General features: G+C 45.4%; 1 protein-coding gene across 1 annotated transcript in view; it reads right to left on the minus strand.

The window, feature by feature from the left end:
- Nucleotides 1-1,276: 1,276 nt before the first annotated feature.
- The window catches only part of LOC139662311 (low-density lipoprotein receptor-related protein 6-like), a gene marked incomplete at its 3' end in the record, with an annotated part of 38,003 nt that continues 20,318 nt past the window's right edge, over nucleotides 1,277-18,961 (minus strand). The window contains exons 4-9 of the mRNA XM_071540970.1: nucleotides 17,845-18,041; nucleotides 15,313-15,444; nucleotides 12,340-12,736; nucleotides 10,198-10,369; nucleotides 4,334-4,550; nucleotides 1,277-1,566 (exon numbers count right to left, since the gene is read on the minus strand). Of these exons, the coding sequence (XP_071397071.1) occupies nucleotides 1,277-1,566; nucleotides 4,334-4,550; nucleotides 10,198-10,369; nucleotides 12,340-12,736; nucleotides 15,313-15,444; nucleotides 17,845-18,041 (1,405 nt within the window). The remainder of the gene's footprint in view (nucleotides 1,567-4,333; nucleotides 4,551-10,197; nucleotides 10,370-12,339; nucleotides 12,737-15,312; nucleotides 15,445-17,844; nucleotides 18,042-18,961) is intronic.

Raw genomic sequence — 18,961 nt, forward strand, 5'->3', positions numbered from 1 at the left:
ATCACCATTTCAGCTGCCCTATCACATTATAGACCTACAGTGGTTATTTATTCACTTTCTCATAGGGCTGGGCGATAATTCAATATTATCGTTTATCGTCTTTCAGTGGAATCATATCGTGATGATATGAAGATATTTTGATATCGTGACACACATTTCTGCTGTCTGAATTGATGATGACAAGCAAATGTTACTTAAAAACTCTCATAAAATGAGGTATGGTAGGAATATTATTTGAATATTTCAGTTTTGTTTGACATCACACCTAACATTACCATTCGGTTCAATGAGATGAACATTCATTTGATTATTTAACGTGACTTTGCATACATGAACCATATCGTGATACATATTGATATCGAGAAAAATCCTTGATGATTATCATGATATTGATTTCAACCATATCGCCCAGCCCTACTTTCTCACAGTAACTGAATACGGTCTTTATTTTCTAATAGAAAACGGGCCCATCTGTTCTAACTTTCAGAGTGACTTGGCAATTTCGTTTCACTCCTTTTTCAACTGTTTGATTATTGGATGCACTGGCTATTTTCAACTGATAACAAACACTGACAAATATATTCATATATTCAGACGACCATGAAATCACCGTTTGGATTAAAAACTCACATCTCCTCATTCCCACATGGTTGGCCAGCAATGTCGTATAGCTATAAGAATAATCATTAAGTAATTAAGTTGTAGTGGGCCAATAAGATGTTTTTTTTTTTTTTTTAAGTGTTTTAGGGCGGGAGCTTCCCTAACCCTCCACATACTACAGCTTCCTCATTGATCTCTTTAGGAACCCTTGCAGTCTAATGGGCCAACACATCTCTTAGATACACATACAGTATTTGCGGTTTGCTCATTAGCTGAAAAAACACCTTGAAGGGGGAAAACAAAAGACAAAAAAATTTGATCGCACCCCCCACCCCACCCCCACCCATCTACGTTCAAAACGAGGCAAATCTATAAATAGGATTCCTTCAAAAATAATTATCTCCCTTAGCTAAAACAACAGAGCCGGTTTACAGTCTGTGGCTTTTTTTTTTGAAGGGGGGGGGAAGCAAAATAGGGGGGCGGGGAGAGGGGGTCGGGGGGCTTACAGCGCCATCAATTATTTCCAAGCTGGCGTCTCGTGGGAGCCCATTATTGAGCCATGCTGTGGGCGGCGAGCCAGCCCGGGGAGGAGCGCTACACACACACACACACACAGGAACGATAACCCTCTCTCTCTCTCCCTCTCCCCTCCCCCTCCCCCTCCTCTCTCTCTCACCTTCAGCGTGATGTCGGTCCAGTAGATGCGGTTGTCGGTGACGTCGAAGTCGAGCGCCGACGCCTCCTTGACGCCGGTGAGCGGGATGGCCACGTTGTTGTTGTTGGTCTCCAGGGAGATGCGGCGGATGTCGGTGTGGCGGGAGAAGAGCAGGAAGGCCTCGGGCACGATGCACGTGCGCAGGTCGGCGACCAGCTCCAGGCCGATGGGGCAGCCGCACTGCACGCCGCGCGGCTTGTGCAGGCAGAGGTGGCTGCAGCCGCCGTTGGCCTCCGCGCAGGCGTTCGTACCTTTTGGGAGGAGGAGGAGGAGGAGGAGGAGGAGGGAGGTTATTGTTGTTGTTGTTAGTGCTGGTGTTTCTCCACATTAAGACTACATTTCCCCATAAGTCCCCTGTCGCTTCCGATCATCCCTTCCCCCTCTCCCTGAAGAGGATCAACATGTTGGAAGTGATTTTCCGTAAAGCCATGATTCTTAACCTTTTTCATATCAAGGACCCCTAATTTAGTCCACATTAGAGCCACGGACCTCGATTTGATGAGATTTTGTCTCTCGGACCCAAATCTGAGAATATTTTTATTGTTAGATATGATTTTGTCCAGAATTCCACGACTATAGAGAGATAAGAGAGAAACTATGATCAAAACAGTCATTCTTCTACATCCTCTAACAGTGTTAACTTCTTGTAAATGAAATAATGCTGAAGTTTAAGTCACTATCTGTATTGTAGGTAGAGAGATAACTGAAACGATGGCGAAAATAGTCTTTTCTTCTACATTCTCTAATTGTAACTTCTTGTAAAGTTAAGTAGCCTAATGGTGAAATTTAACACTTCCTCAATTTGCTATGGACCCCCAGGAACCTCCTGAAGGACCCCTGGTGGTCCCCAGACCCCATGTTGAGAACCACTGCCGTAAAGCAATGTGCAAGGCTCACAATGTAAAAATGCAGTGTAGAGGCTGCCAATCTCCTCAGCGTTGGTCTTGTTTGTTTATGATAATTATGCTAATGTCTCCGAACTAATATGGTAATGATTTATGGATGTTCAAATGCTACACGGAGCACCTTTAACAGAGTGAAACCATGTAGGCGTAGTGGAACTATGTAGAGCGAGTAAAAGCTATGGCATAGACCAGCCACTAGAAGGCTTTTGGTGTTGTTTGAAAAACCCTCTACATATTCCTGGTGTTGTTTCCTACCCTACTCATCCTCCGCTAGCTGCTTTCACTAGCAGTTATATCTTCATCAAAGCCACACTAAAGCCCAGGGTGGACAAACCCTAAGAAAGTATAGGCCAGTCTTGTTCAGTGGAAGGCAGCATGGCTCCACCACAACAAAAAGCAAGGAAGAAGCAGCTAGCCTGAACGAGCATGACAACATTTATACAAGCTCTTATACAGGCTTTAGTGTCCCAGGATGGTCTGACTGTTGCTTCAGAGGCTTTTCCACCCTGACTAGAATACCTATTTTGGCACGAAACTGGTCAGATTTAAAGATACTGAATATCGGCACAAAATATTGTATATCGGCAGCTACAATTAAAAAAATATATACGCATCGGCATTCAAAAATGTGTCGGTCAAACCCTAGATCAGTGGTTCTCAACATGGGTCCGGGGACCACCAGGGGTCCTTGAGGGGGTTCCAGAGGGTCCCCAGCAAATTGATGAATTGTTAAACTTCAGCATTATTTCATTTACAAGAAGCCAAGAAGCTGTAACAATTAGAGAATGTAGAAGAATTACTATTTTGATCATAGTATCACTGTTATCTCTCTGCCTACAATGCAGATAGTCATGGAATTCTGGACAAAATCATATCTAACAATACTAATATTCAGATTTGGGTTCAAAAGACAAAATCTCATCAATTGGGGGTCCGTGGCCCTAAATTAGGGGTCCTTGACATGAAAAGGTTTGAGAATCACTGCCCTAGAAAATGGACTTGTGTACATCCCTAGCACAGAGAAGTGAGGAGGAATGTAAGAAGGGGGGGGAGAGAAATTCCCTCTGTGGCCCTCATAATCATTATCTTGGAGGCAGAGGAGAGGAGAGGGGAGGGGGGAAGGGGGGGGGGTGTACAGCAGTCTGGATGCAGCCTGCATCAGCTGAGTTGAAGTGTTGAAATATTAATGTGCCATTATCCCCATTTCCCAGCCAGACTTGGCTGCACTGTCTACAGAAATCACCAACAGACAGTTGCTCCGGCATTAGAATTCAGGAGCCATAGTGCGGGTACAGAAAGGGCTGCAGGACTGGATAGAAATCCACCTTGTACTACCTGTACCTTACAGGACTGAACAATGCATTACCCTTGCTATACAAGGGTGCATCTTAACAAGGAATTTAAACGTCTAATATTTTCAAGTAAATGCTTGTAAAAAAGGGATATAACATACGCCAAAACCTCCTTATATGGGATTTGGCAAGGTGGACATACCAAAATGAACAAACCTATATTCAATGTGCAGAGTCAAACACAGATATATACTGGTATATAAAAAGGTGGATACTGCCTATGCCCTGCAGACAGTGGTCAACATAAGGCATCACACCCACCAATATGAACACAAATCAATTCATTGAAAAGCATTTGTTTATGTGTTTTCTCCTTTAAAAATACCTTAAAACGTACATTGATTTCATGCTACTTACCATTCTGTGCTATTTAAGTTTTAGAAATAGAATTAAAAAAACTCTATTCTGCAAATCAAAAGGTGGGTAAACCAAACAGTTTAGGTGAGTTTACCCTTCACCGGGCTGGGAATTCCCAGGCTTCCCGACATTCTGATGTAAAATTCCATGACTTTCCAGAACTAAGCTTCCACGACTTAAAAATGTTTGTTATTGTTGTTTCTCTTAAGACGCGAACAGCCTGGTTCCCGCTCTAGCTGGGCTGAAAACCACGAGCTAATGCAACGAATGTGTCAAACAAGTGTGAAGTGACATTCCACGACTTCCCCAGAGAACTGATCAAACTCCCTAACTTCCCATGTCTGGAAAACGCCGCTCAGAATTCTGTGACCGGCGGGATCTCCAGTCCCGGATCCTCTGCTTACCGAAGACCTCGTGCACGTAGGTGGCCTTGAGGCCCATCAGGTCGGGCAGCTGGTCGATGATGAACTCCCGCTCGGCGCTGCGCTTGTGCACGCGCTCGATGCTGCGCCGCTGCCAGTCCGTCCAGTAGATGTAGTCTCCCAGCAGCGTGAAGCCGAAGATGTGGGGCAGCTTGTCCTCCACCAGGACCCGTCGGCCCGTCCCGTCCATGTCCATCACCTGAGGGATAGATAGAGAGAGAGAGAGGAAGGGGAGAGGGTTAAGGGGCAGCGGTTTTCAGGCTCATCGGCATCTCAAAAAACAAAGAAAGACAAATTTCAGACAGCCAAACGTAAGACTTTTTTAAAAACCTCTTTAAAAGCTGCCTGGAATTGGATTTAAAACGTATTAATCGCTTACTGGAACACTACTAACACTACCTGGAAATGGATTTCAAAAGAAATGGGTTTAAAAAGTAAACAGCAGAGGAGCAGGTGTGGCACGCTTTTATGAATCACCTTTTGCAATATGTAAATGATCAAATGGGCTGGTTGTGTTACAAGTTACAACAACAGCAAAATCAGCCCAGTAATCCAGTTTATGATCCCGTTTGATCCTAAAGATGAGCAGCGGCTCATTTTCGCCACAACGGTCGAGTCTGAAGCGGTGCATTCTGGGTAGGGCAGGTGGACGAGCGGTTCTGTGAGTATTACGAAATGATACAAGTAGCCATGGAATTACAAAAATGCCTGCGTGCAGTTGTAGAAGCTTCGAGGCGGGGCGAAGTGAAGCAAAATGGATATCGAAAAGAAAAAAAAAAAAATGTAATTATGGTGTTTGTATAATGGCATGTATAGGCACATGAGCGCTGTACAGTTCTGCTCTGTTCTGGCCAAACCCAGAACCCGACTCTCAAAATCCACCACAAATCCAACGTACAGCCTGTTCCCGGCACATCGGGCCTAAACGTAAAAAAAAAAAATGACAATAGGCTGCTGAGAAACAAATCAGTGACTCACACAGTGAAACATACTCTGTAGAATCTAAAACATGATAAAAAAAATCTCTTCTTTTTTTAAAAATTGGACACGACCGAACAGAGGAGCCGGACCCGTCCCGCTCGGCCGGTGCGGATGGAGTGGGGTGGGGGTGGGGGGTGGGGGGGGGTCGGGCTTCTTGTCAGTCAACCCGGTGACGTTAAGCTAAGGCTGATGGAGTTTCCACATTGTGTCGGCGCGCTCCGCAGAGCTCAGGCGACCTGGCAGCACATCTCAGCGCCGCTAATTAGAAGCAACAGCCGGAGCAAACAAACAACGGCGCATATGGCCGCCACATTTCCCCCCCCCACCCCCGTCTTCACATGGAGCAACTTTGACATCTTACTTCTCCGCTCGGGTTCCAGCAGAGGGGGGGGGTCAGCGGGCTTTCGGAGAGCCGGATTTGAGACTTTTTAAGGCCTAGGTGGAATTGGATATAAAGGCGAAACAAAAAGGATGGTTTCTGATTGAACACAAGTACAAAGTTATGTTTAACAAAGTTGTGTTCTGGAATTGAATGAGCGGTATGCGAAAAAAGACACCAGGAAATTAGATGTTAGACACATATTGTATTAACCCCATTAATACAGCAGGAGCAGTATTAATGTGTTATGTTAATAATTTCGTCTTATCCCTCAATAGCAGTCTAATTTTACAGCTGCATCAAAATGAAACTCTCATTTTAATACTTTTTAAGGCCTTAAAGGAATAGTTCACCCAAAAATGAAAATTCTGTCATCATCTACTCCCCCTCATGCCAAATGAAACAGGTGAAATTTGTTAGTCCATATAACACACAGGGAGGTTGCCAGCACAACTTGGTAGCAGCCTTCTCCAAAACAACTGAAGTCAATGGGGACCTGTTCTTTAGAGTTCCAAAACAAAAACAGCCAAACAATCACACTGTGAATAGAAAGACCTATACACCATTATTTGTTGCAAATCAATCAGCTGTAGTTAAGATTTGCACTAAATGATGGTGTAAATATACTGTAGGTCTTTTTGGAACTCTGAAGAACTGGTCCCCACTGACTTCAGTTGTTTTGGAGAAGGCTGCTATGGAGTTGTGCTGGCAACCTCCCTGTGTGTTATATGGACAAACTTCACCTGTGTTTCAGCTGGCATGAGGGGGAGGAGATGATGACACAATTTTCGGGTGAACTATTCCTTTAAATTTAGATAACTTAAGACTTTTTCAGACTTTTTGAGGACCTGCGGAGCTTCTCTGTTTGTCAGAGCACTTTCAGTCTCAACACAATTGACTGTCACCACACTGACAGGTGGGGCTCGGTTTATTTATGTCACCGCATCGCAGCCGTTCTGTAGGATAGACACCAAGTGCAACAGTGGGGCTACAGTCCACGCTAAACTCTCGTGCTCGCCCTCCCAGCTTAAGGCCACAGGTGTCAAATCAATCAGAGGCTGCAACACGACGCATTCGCTCAAACTGAAACAAACTAGAGAAAAATGGAATGCGTCATCCCGTCCAGCGCCTCTAATCACTAAATGAAATCATTTCCTGAGCAGATGTTTTGCAAATGACCAAACGGCTATGTGTCGAGCCATACTGCTGCAGCCGGACTGTCTTGGTAACAAAACATAAGACGGCGGAGGGAATAATCGCAGCATCAGAAAATGATTCAGTCGCCTCCATACTGAAGCTTAACCAGACCCGAAAAGCTGAGCAAAAGAAATGGCTCAAATTCTCTAGTGGTGCTATTCCGAAAGCATACCGATGGATTTGATCACTCTCAGTGTTCCAGTGCAAAACAGAACTAAGTTTAAGTGGAGAATTGACATGAAGCTCAAATGACAAAAGGAGGCGAGCGATGTGAGGAATCTACATTAAAAAACAACACACACAGTGAGCCTATAATGGGTGTTGAGTCCATTAGTTGATCAACACAGCGTGGAGTAATACTACTGGCTGTGCCCAGAACAGCTCTTACATGGCCTGCAGCCATTTTTCAGAACATTCTACACACACACACACACACACACGGTATATAAATATAAAATGAAGTTTCCATCCTCAGCGAGATGGCCTCAGCCAAAAGGTCTCCGCTGGTTTGGGAGTTGTGACCGCAGTGTGGTGAGGGTTTCAGATTCTGGGTCTATTCTAAACAGAGGAGACCGCAGCTGGAGTGGAGGCCGCAATCGGAACCAGATGTGGGCTCTCGCCGCAAAAACCAGCGCTCCTCTAAACCTGAGCGAGAAAGGCCAGCTTGGCCTCGGCACCCCCTCGCCAACCCCCACCACCCCCACCCTCCATTCCTGGGGGCGATAGTAAACCTCACGCTCTCTGAGGGTAGGGGTGGGGGGGGGGGGGGATGGGGAGGGGGGCAGGTGGGGGGGGTTTGTGCCACCACCCGGAGAAGAGGAAAACCAGCAGAATGCATAAAAAAAAAAAAAAGCGGGGCAACATGACGATATGCGTGAGGATGCCAACCGCAGCGTCCTCTAGAGGGATGAGAGAAAAAAAAAAAAGCCTCTCTGGAAAAGACTTGTTTTGAAAAAAAAAAAAAAAAAAAAGTCATTTCCATATGTCGGGAAGTGAAAGTTAGAGGGGGCCGCGAAAAGGAGCAACAAGTTTTTCCAGTCCGAGGTAAAAGCGGTAGAAGTCGCCCCCCACCCCCCACATCTGCACCGAATCCTGCCGGTCAACCGGGGCCCTAATTTTGTCGCCCCGGCCCCCGACTGTCAACACCCCTTAAAGTGCCGACATTTAACAATCACTTTCTGAGAAGCGGGGCGGCTTTGATGTGGGGCCGAGCAGATGATGTGGGCCCCGTGGCCGAGGGGTGGGGTGGGGGGGAATTAAACAGCCCCCCCCGCCCGATGACTGACGTGCTCCAGAACCGACGGCAAGCTGTTTTGATTGGCGATTGTCAAGAGTGAGAGGGAACACTGAGGGCACCGAACTCGGGGCTTGGGAATCTATTACAGGGTTTTTTTGTTTTTTTTCTTTTCCCAGGTAAAATCAGCTCCCTAAAAAGGTCAGAACAAACACACTTCCACAGCTCATATTTTACAGCTGATAAAACATAAGGGCAAATGAGAAAATCAAATATAGTTTTATAACGAAATAACCAATTACTGAGGGGGATAGTTCCCGAGTTTACGTTAGAGGTTAGAGAAGCCGGCTTGGGAGCAGAAGGTCGCCGGTGCAAGTCCCAGGACCAGCTGGGAAAACGTGGGGTGGGGAAAGTGAACGAGAAGCAGGGTGTAAACGCAAGGGTGTCCCGTAGGAAAGACGGTGGGTGTTTTATTCTAAGCTGCCGGCGGCTTGATAAAGCCGGGCTCTAAAGAACACCGTGGAAGGCTACACCTGAGGCAAAGGGAGGAGTGGTTTGTCCAGGCTATCTGCAGGTGTCGGAAAGCCAAATTGAAGCCTTTTTAAGACCGTTTAACGCCACCTGGAACTGGATTTACTCTTAACAACCAAAATGAGGAAACAAAAGCTGGCAAAACGGCCTATTTCCGTCACAACCAAAAGCATAGGGAGTGGCTGACTTGCCATTGGCTACGCGAGCGGTTTTCGATCATGTACCAATCGTGACTCAACAGTCTACCGGTTTTCACTTCAACAAAACACTACAGCAGGTGATTGCCCTGGCAGGGTATCTGCAGGTTTCAGAAAGCCAAGTGTAAGACATTTTTAATGCTACCTAGAATTTAAGTTAAAAACCAGCAAAAGTCAGACAAAGGACAACAGCAAATTAAATGCCCTGAAGTCCAACATGTTTGCCGTATTATATTCAACCTGTCCTGTATTAAAGGAATAGATCACCCAATAATGAAAATTCTGTCATCATCTACTCACCCTCATGCCAAATGAAACACAGGTGAAATTTGTTAGTCCATATAACACACAGGGAGGTTGCCAGCACATCTTGGTAGCAGCCTTCTCCAAAACAACTGAAGTCAATGGGGACCTGTTCTTTAGAGTTCCAAAACAAAAACAGCCAAACGATCACACTGTGAATAGAAAGACCTATACACCATGATTTGTTGCAAATCAATCAGCTGTAGTTAAGATTTGCACTAAATGATGGTGTAAATATACTGTAGGTCTTTTTGGAACTCTGAAGAACTGGTCCCCACTGACTTCAGTTGTTTTGGAGAAGGCTGCTATGGAGTTGTGCTGGCAACCTCCCTGTGTGTTATATGGACAAACTTCACCTGTGTTTCAACTGGCATGAGGGGGAGTGGACGATGACACAATTTTCATTTCTGGGTGAACTATTCCTTTAATCTAAGAGTGGACATGCATGTGGGTCAAACTTACTGTGACCAAATGGAAGTGTAAGTAAGGTAATGCAATATAAGAAAATCAAACCAACACTGCTCAACACATCTTTTGGTGAAACTACACACTTCATGGCATTTTGTCTTATTTTATTTGCCTTCATTTCCAACCTGCTTAAAATGGTGAAAAACACTTCTAATAACCGCATTTATGACATTTGAATGCTTTTTAAGGTCTTAAATTTCAATATTTCATGGGCCCACAGACACCTTGTAATCGCCCAGAACCCCTGGCTTCCACGACAATCTGATTAACCGCGGTGTCATCGTTTTCAAAACAAATGTGACAACCGAGATCAAGTGTGTCCTCTGACTGACATCCGTGGCCTTTTGGCACAGTGACCCCCATGGTGGGAGGGCATGTTGTACACTTAACCGTCCCAGTGAGCGGCAGGCATGAACCCAGCGGGGAGCGCTGCTTTGAAGAGGCCAAGTGCGAGACTCGCGCTACCCAGGACTTGAACCGGTTCAGTCACACTCACGCAGGCAGAATGTAAAAGCCGTGCCAAATAGCCAGATAACAAAAAAAAAAAAAGCCCAACCTCGATCTTATCGGTCTTGGCGTCTCCCCAGTAGATCTTGCGTTCGTCGTAGTCCAGTGCCAGGCCGTTGGGCCAGCCCAGCGAGGTGTTGACCATGACGACGCGCTCCGTCCCGTCCAGGTCGGCCCGCTCGATCTTCGGCACCTCGCCCCAGTCCGTCCAGTACATGTACCTGAATGCAGCGGGAAGAGAAAAAGAAAGAATTGCTACATGGCTTGTCGTGTAAATCAGCGGTTCTCAGCCAGCTGCCATCAAGGCCCAAAATTGGCAGGTTTCTATTCCAACCAAATACTACACAGCAGCTGGTTTCACCGATTAGTTCCTCCTCTCTGGTCGAAGGTGTGCAAACGAAATCTGCTGCTGTAGTTTTTGGTTGGAATGAAACGGACTGCCGGATTACCATGGCACATAGTTGAGAACCACTGGTGTAAATCATTTGAAGAGAGAGCGCTTTCACCATAAAAGGCTGAATCAACCATCCCACATCTCCCTGTCTGAAGTCTCTCCTACTCTTTAGAAAACGGCTCACGCATGCCAAGCTGAAATGCAAAACAGAGATAAACATCAGCCGCGTAAATGACAAACTTCCTCGGAACTGGTGGCGGAGCGCGAGAAGAATGCCAACTCTAGCTGTGTGGTATAGGGAAGGAGGGAGACGGGAGGACAAAATGGGGAGGATGATAAGACTCGGCGAACAGATGTCAGTTCCTGACTCATCCGGCTCATCCAGCTGGAGCTCGGCGGCCTGGCACCGGCCAAGCGGAGAGCGGGAGCGTGACAAAGATGAGGTAACCAGTCGTCCTGCCTCCCTGAGTCATGGCTGAGCTGGAGCTACAGTGTTACCACACGGCCTCGCCACTTCCAAGACCTGCGAGGCGCTGTGGTTGGATGAGACCGTACCTGCCAACATACCAGTCACCTGAGCGCAGTCAGGCGAGTCTTACAACAACTAATAGCTCATCAGCCCCGATGCCACAAACACTAAATCTTGTCTGGTGTCATGGTGCTGGCAGGTCCCCAATGTGCTTGTCTTCTTATGAAATGGTCTGGTTTGGCAGGGACATGGGAAGACTTGGGAAGGCATGAAATCACTACCTAGCCTGTTTTAGTGAAGCCGTTCTCTGGCGTGCAGTTTTCAATCGTCTAATGTGAACGGTTCAAACTCTGACCAAAGACATTTGATAAAACACTGAACAAAACATGCAGAGAACAGCAATATATTGTTCTGTAGACCAAGGGTAAATATATCTAAACATAACAAACTAAAGCAAACCACTAAACCTCAGATCACTAGTCCAGTGTTTTCACAAGCATTGGTTGCCAGGCTGATAGCTGATCACTGACTCCTTTCCAGGCAGCTTTTTTTTTTTTGTGGGATATTCTCCTAAATCTAAATCTTGGTTTCCCTTTGTTTTAGCGCTGTGCCAATGCAGGATATACAAACTTTTCTCTCTCTAGTTGGATTCCAACAGAGAAAAAAAAACTTAAACTTATGATTTTATGTGTTTGTAATGTAAAACTTGAGAGTTTTCAGTTGTCAGAGATGTGTAAAATTGACCAACACTCACAACATGAGTGCAATCCCACCCAAGGACTCACTCATTGCCACTATTCGCCAATTTGATTTGAAACTACACACTGCATTGGCAATTGGCAAAGATGATAAATTAAGCAATAACCCACAACATGCTGTGGTACTTTGAAGTTACATCACAGTTAAGGTGTGTTTTTGCCCGACACACAGACAGTCAGCTTTTCATTTTATTGATCCAGTATGTTACATTAGCGTAGATTACATTTGGAACTCCTGTCCTCTGAATAGAAGGTTTTGCATTCATCTAACCAATCTACTGTACTCACTTTGGTCAATAATGGCTTTAGTGGTTGCACTTGATCTATTAGTTTGTTTTAATAAAAATGAAATTGGACAGGATATTATATAGTTTTTGAAGTAAACACATTAACATTTAGATGTGTATTTTGTGTCAGAATGCATGAAGAGACACCAAAATAAAGATTCTTCATCAAAGCATTTTCCCCAACAGAGCGTGACCCCCAACCCCCCTAACTGGCTACGTGTTCTCTTCATCTAGCTACTCAGAGTGCTTCTGGAAAACACAAATAATCAGACGCCATGCTCACCCTGCCACCGGGTCCAGTACGATGGCTCTGGGCTCGTCCAGGTCTTCGGAGATCAAGATCTTGCGCATGGTGCCGTTGAGCCGCGTCACCTCGATGCGGTCGGTGCCGGTGTCGGTCCAGTAGAGGTTTCGGGCGATCCAGTCTACGGCGATGCCGTCGGGGTGGTTGACTTGGGAGGTGACCACGAACTGGGACTCGCTGCCGTCCAGGAGGGAGCGGCGGATGGCCTTCACCTCGTCGTCCGTCCAGTAGATGTGTCCGTCCACCGGGTCGTAGTCGATGGCGATGGCGTGCCGGATGTCGTCCGCCTGCAGGATGATGTCGGTGAAGTCCGGCGTGTCCAGAGAGATGCGGCGCAGGTCCGTTCGCCGTGCCAAGAGGAGCATCTGAGTGGCACCTGGAGGAGCAAAAGAACATTAGGACATAACAGACAAAAGCCCTCTGTGGACGGCGTTAGTATTACCAGGGGAGGTCTGATGAATGGTCATATTTACCTCAGGTCCCCAGGAATTTTACCTTGTCTGAAACGAACAGGTCAATGATTTTCTCAGGCTACCCTAATAAAAACTCTGCCTTACATGACCTACTGTGAGTTAACGCTGATGTTTAAGGGTAATTTTCTTCTTTTCTTCTGTGGGGGGAGTGGCCAAACAAGAGAGGGGGAGCCATGTTGTCAACAACACAGAAAATTCTGATTATAGATCCTGAGTACGGTTTGATAGGCAGCTGAGCTACATGATCAGCAGCAATAGCCATGCTAGAAAGTGAGAGTGCATGGCAGCCACTTAAACTCCCTGAATGCAAATCATCTGTTCACTGGGTCAAACCAAAGAGGTTGTGTGGCGAAGGCGCACAAAGGCGGTGACAAATTAGCAACTCTCTAGCAAAGCTTTAATATCCCAACTTAACATTGTCTGGTGGTGGTGGGGGGGGTAGAATGGGCGAAGGAGGGGTCAGGTCACATTTGGGTCCCAGGGGAGGAGAGACGTGGTTTGGGCCTAACAATAGATGTCAACCCTTTGGGTCAGGCTGTGCCCACGTCTCACCCTGCCGCAACCACTGGACGGCCTCTGATTTAAGGGGTAGGATTGGAAATGGAAAAACCACCAACCCTGCTGAAATAGTTAAAACCAGGCAGTGAAAGGGGGCATTGTCTGCAGGGGGAGCATGTGATCCCTTCCTCAACAAAAGCTTCCCCGCCTTCTCTCCTCCCTTGCTCTGTTGACTGGGGGAACTGAACCAAAAAATGTAAATAAAAGAGGTTGAGAGGGAGAAGGAGGAAGGAGGGGAGGGGAGAGGGGAGAGGGGAGAGGGGAGAGGGGAGAGGGAGAAATGTCCGGGGCTGCCATTCAAACAGCTCGCCCGGTGATAAAGTGGAGTTGCCATGGCAACCGCAGGTCAGCCTGCACCACCTTCAGCTGCTCGGACCGCCCAGAGATAGGATGAGACGGAGAGAGGCAGCACTACCTTGGTAGCAGCCAGCTGAGACTCTAAATACTACAATAGGCAAACAAAGGAAGAGCACCAATGAGCGAAACAGAGCTTGAGGAAGGATACATACGGTTTGGAACAATTCAGAAATGGCAAGGAGAAAAGCTGTTGAGTTTCTGAAGGCTTTCCAACAAGCCAGGTTTCAGATGAAATGCTCTCTTGCTGCATGAATACAAAGCACGGATTGAACAGCATCGCACACTAATGAATTCAATCTGGACGTTGGGCAGAATTCTTGTAAACGGTTACACAAGAGGTTTTTTTTTTTTCTCCTGAAAATAATAGAAAATCTCAACTTGTATGTCTTTCACTGACGCAGCTCAGGAAATATTTGGATCCCTCTCCTTTTCCACTCGTGTCTCCTATGCCTAACTCAAGATAATGAGAAATGGTTTGCCGAGAGAGTTGTTCAACCCCGTTTCTGGAAAATAAAGAAATTCTTTTTCCATATATCTCTTGACTTGCCAGACCTTGTGTAGGAACCTTGTATACATCATTCCGATCAATCACTACAGTAGCCGATCGCACCGATTAATACACCTTCAGCCAGAGAGGGAGGAACTAATCAGTGAAATCAGTTGCTGTAATATTTGGTTGGAATGAAAACATGGGTAACACTTTATTTGGACATTCAAATGCTGATACTATGAGGTGGCAAAAAGTTCAAAAAAGTGTCACTTGCCCATTTTTGTTGCATCTCCACAGACCTTGTAACCTTAAACCTGACCTTAGCCTTAAACCCAACCCCATTTTTAAACCTAAATCTAACACTAACCTGACCCTATTTCTGACATTAACCCCAAACCTAAGATTAAGCCTAACCCAGACATTGACTACTTTTCACACAATTATAGTCACTTGATAGGAAGTTGAGGATCTACATTGGACTATCTAAATAAAGTGTGACCACAACCTGCTCTTTTATGGCAGAGGACTGGACAACACTGGCTTAGGCTGGGGACACACTAGTGGATTATCGGGCTGACTAACACCGGATTTATCCATCCCAACAATCAGGAGGTGGAACTCTGATTGTAGGCTTGGTGAGGACTGATGGACCGCAGTGATTATCTGGTAGTGTGAGGAGTTCACAGGTTCAGTCTGAACCACCGATCGACTCACATACTGATCTGAGCCGCCCCGATCATATCAAATATGTGAGATTTACGACCCGATCTTGACGGGTTTTGAAATGAGAAGTGAGGATTACAGATTCTTTCAAGAACAGATACCACCCGTAGCCAATAAGACCCCAGTTTACAGTGAGGTGAGGAGGAAGTGATATATTACAGAATTATATTAATGATTAGAATTAATGCTAATCATGTCGGGATAAGAATTTGGGAACCCCTGTCAATTGATGTAAGGTACTAGCCTAGCTAACAGTAACGTTTTTTCTGATGATGGTCCTGATGTCCAAAATCTGTGTCCCCCCAGCCTCAGAGGGAACATTGAGTAGTGTGACGCTGGCGGTGGCCTCACCGTCTCGGCAGGTCTTGCCGTCTTCCAGCAGCTGGACTCCGGTGGGACAGGCACACTGGTAGTAGGGCTTCACCGGTGACAGCAGGCAAAGGTGGGAGCAACCTCCGTTCTTCACGGAGCAGGGGCTGGTTACTGCCGGAAAATAACGACAGAAAAGTGTCACATGATACAGTGATTCTGAACCTTTTTCATTTCAAGGACCCAAATTTTGTCCACATTAGGGCCACAGACCCCCATTTGAAGAGATTTTGTCTCTTGAACCCAAATCTGAGAATATTTGTATTGTTAGATTTGATTTTGTCCAGAATTCCATGACTATCTGTATTGTAGGTAGAGAGATAACAGAGAAACTATGATCAAAACAGTCATTCTTCTACATTCTCCAATTGTGTTAACTTCTTGTAAATGAAATGATGCTGAAGTTAATTTATCAATTCGCTGGGGGACCCCCTGGAACCCTCTCAAGGACCCCTGTTGGTTCCTGGACCCCATGTTGACAACTACTGACAAAACACACAGCTCTAAAGTGCGACCATTTTAGTCGCATATGCAACCAAAATTTTATCTGTGCGACCTGACATAGCATTCCACAAACTTAACGTTAACATGAAGCGAACTGACTCATATTTTACAAAAAACGACAATGCCCATGTAGGAGGAGGAGGAAAAAAGCAGTACAATTTTCAAGAAGAATGGGTGAATGAATTCTCCTGTCTATGGTTTGAGGAAGAAAAAATGTACTGTGTTTACTGTAGTATGTGGCATTGAGGTTTTCTGGTAAAACACAATTCATGACTGGGTCCCAAATGTTCAAAGTTTAGTGAAGCATGGCAAAATTTAATTTATGTTGGTGTTAGGGCTGGGCGATATGGACAAAATCAAATATCACAATATTTTTTACCAAATACCTCGATATCGATATTACGACAATATTGTAGGGATGACTATTGGTGCTTTCACAAAATATTTACACAATGAGATTTTTTATAAATAATCATCGGTAATGTGGATATAATGACTAAGTGGGTAAAGGCAAATAATAGAACAGCTAGAACAGTCTGGTAAGTTCAGAAAATGACATCACTTTACTGTAATACAGCCTTTAAAAACAGGAAAAGACAACACTTATGCCATATCACGATATTACGATATCCAAAATCTAAGACGATATCTAGTCTCATATCACAATATCGATATAATATCGATACATTGCCCAGCCCTAGTTGGTGTGCCCAAAAAAACATGGTGGGTGCTGCTAACGTTTTGAAATCAGTGCACCAGTGATCTTAAGAAAAAAAGTTAATAGTGGCATTTTAAAAAAAGATAATGTTGTAATGTTTTGGCATGAAAATGTAACCAACCATAGACACAAACCTGGCAGCTTTGATACAAAAATATCAGTATCAGCCTTTAAAATCCCATATCCATCAAACCCTTGCTATTAGTCAGGCAATCTGGAGTCTTTAAAATTACGCAATGGATTGCGTACAACATCGTAGACAAAAAAAAACCCCAGAGGAGACCACAAAGCCTTTTGATATTCCCATCTCATTGTTATACACATCTGCCTGGAGAATGTGTCTGTCTGCCACCTGAAGGGCCCGGCGTGAACCATGTGGGACGGGTATGGGATGCAAAAGGAGAAGGGTCGTGACCGAGTGGCACGCCTCTCTCCGCTCGCCGAGAAATTCTCCGCATACAATCTCAGGGAACGGAACAGGGACTCCATTGTGTGTCGTGATCACAGAGGCAGGGAAAAAGGTGACCGGCTACTGTGCTGCAGAGCGCCGCTAAACAAATCTCCACAGCACTTCATCTATTGTTTCAGGCACATCTTAAAAAAAAAACATAAGGAGGGACTCCTAGACGAACCTAGACTTTGAAATGACACCATAAAGAGAAATATGCTTTACAATGCAAAGCCACACTGTCTTGGTTCAGGGTTTCTGCTACTTTTTAATTTTAACATTCTAAACTTTTTCCCAGACCTCAATTTCTTGACTGGATTCAAAGATTTTGGTAAAAATTGTGATGAATAATGGATCCTGACAGCTTGATGACTTTCCAGATCTGTGCAGGAATCCTGTTGGCTACTGAGGCTGCCAAACTAGAGACATCCTGCCTGAGAATATGAATAACCCGATCTTAACACTGAATAGTTTCAAGGATTCCAGCTAGGGTTAGACCAATATATGGGGCCGATATTGGCCTCTGAGCAAATGTCGGGTATCAGTCGGTCAGTGTCGCCTTTGATACGATGGAGGTTCCTCCCTGACCATAGATACATAAAAGTCCCAGTGCTTCCCTGCTATTGTCTAGGCATTTCCTGCTTTGAAGAGCTGCTAACCCTAAACAAATTTCATTATTATGGGTTTCAGTGGAGAGTTTTAGTGTCCCATGGTAATCTAAATGCTGTTTCAGAGGCTTTTCCATCCTAACAAGAATAAAATTCAGTAGGAAAACACTGAATACCTGTCATTTTTCTGGCATGAAAATGGTCAAATTTATAGGCCGCGAGGGCGTGAAGCTTACATGCGGGTTGTCTCTTGGGGCTGAAGACGTGGATGTCCATGGGCGAGAAGATGTCGGAGTGGACCTTGCGGCGGTCCTCTCCCGTCTGCTTCTTGCAGGAGTGGATAGAGTGGGTGTTCCAGTCGGTCCAGAAGAGGGTGTCCTCGTGCAGAGTCAGGGCGAAGGGGTGCGGGAGATCTCCTTTGACCACCACCTCCCTGGAAACATGCACGCAACGACAAATTAGGCAACCAATAGCAATAGGGTTTAGGTGACTTGACATCGACTACGCCGGTGGTTTTTAACCCAAGAGTCTGCAGCTTTTCATTCCTACCAAACACTACAGCGGCTGATTTTATTGATTGGCACATCTTCGACCAGAGAGCGAGTTCTTCTGCTGCGTTCCAGAGATGATGGAGAGTCTGAAATTCTGGATTTCCTACTAGGAACAAGCTCGTAAATTCGTGATAAGCTGGGGCCTATTTGGCTCTATGAATCCAAATACAAAAGCCTGATTTGCCAAGCCCAGGATTAAAACCTGAGACTCCTGCATGAAAGTCCGCTGTGAGCTAAAAGCAGTGTGAGCTAAAGCAGTGATTCTCAACCTTTTTCATATCAAGGACCCCTAATTTAGTCCACATTATAGAGCCACGGACCCCCATTTGATAAGATTTTGTCTCTTGGACCCAAATCTGAGGATATTTTTATTATGATTTTGTCCAGAATTTGACTTCCATGGCTGTCTGTATTGTAGGTAGAGAGATAACAGAGAAACTAGGATCAAATAACCATTCTTCTCCATTTTCTAATTGTGTTAACTTGTCGTAAATAAAATAATGGTGAACCTTAACAATTCATCATTTGGGGGGGGCAAATGATGGGGGGTCCCCATCATTTGCTGGGGACCCCCTGGAACCCCCTCAAGGACCCCTGGTGGTCCCCAGACCCCACGTTGAGAACCACTGAGCTAAAGCACCAGCGTGGCTGCTAGAGAAACTTATAGGTCTTGTCTCTAGCTTCTGGTCTCAGCTAAAAATGCAATGGAACGTCCGTTCAACACAGAATTCCAAGAAGAAAACTCAAATTTCCAAGTTCCGACTAATCAGAGGAATCAGCTGCTGTAGTGTTTGGCTGGAAT

Source organism: Centroberyx affinis, unplaced genomic scaffold (assembly GCF_046629955.1).
Source record: "Centroberyx affinis isolate AG114_WGS23_722 - 3 ecotype Tasmania unplaced genomic scaffold, CSIRO-AGI_Caff_v1 ptg003756l_1, whole genome shotgun sequence".
In the NCBI taxonomy this organism is placed as follows: domain Eukaryota; kingdom Metazoa; phylum Chordata; class Actinopteri; order Beryciformes; family Berycidae; genus Centroberyx; species Centroberyx affinis.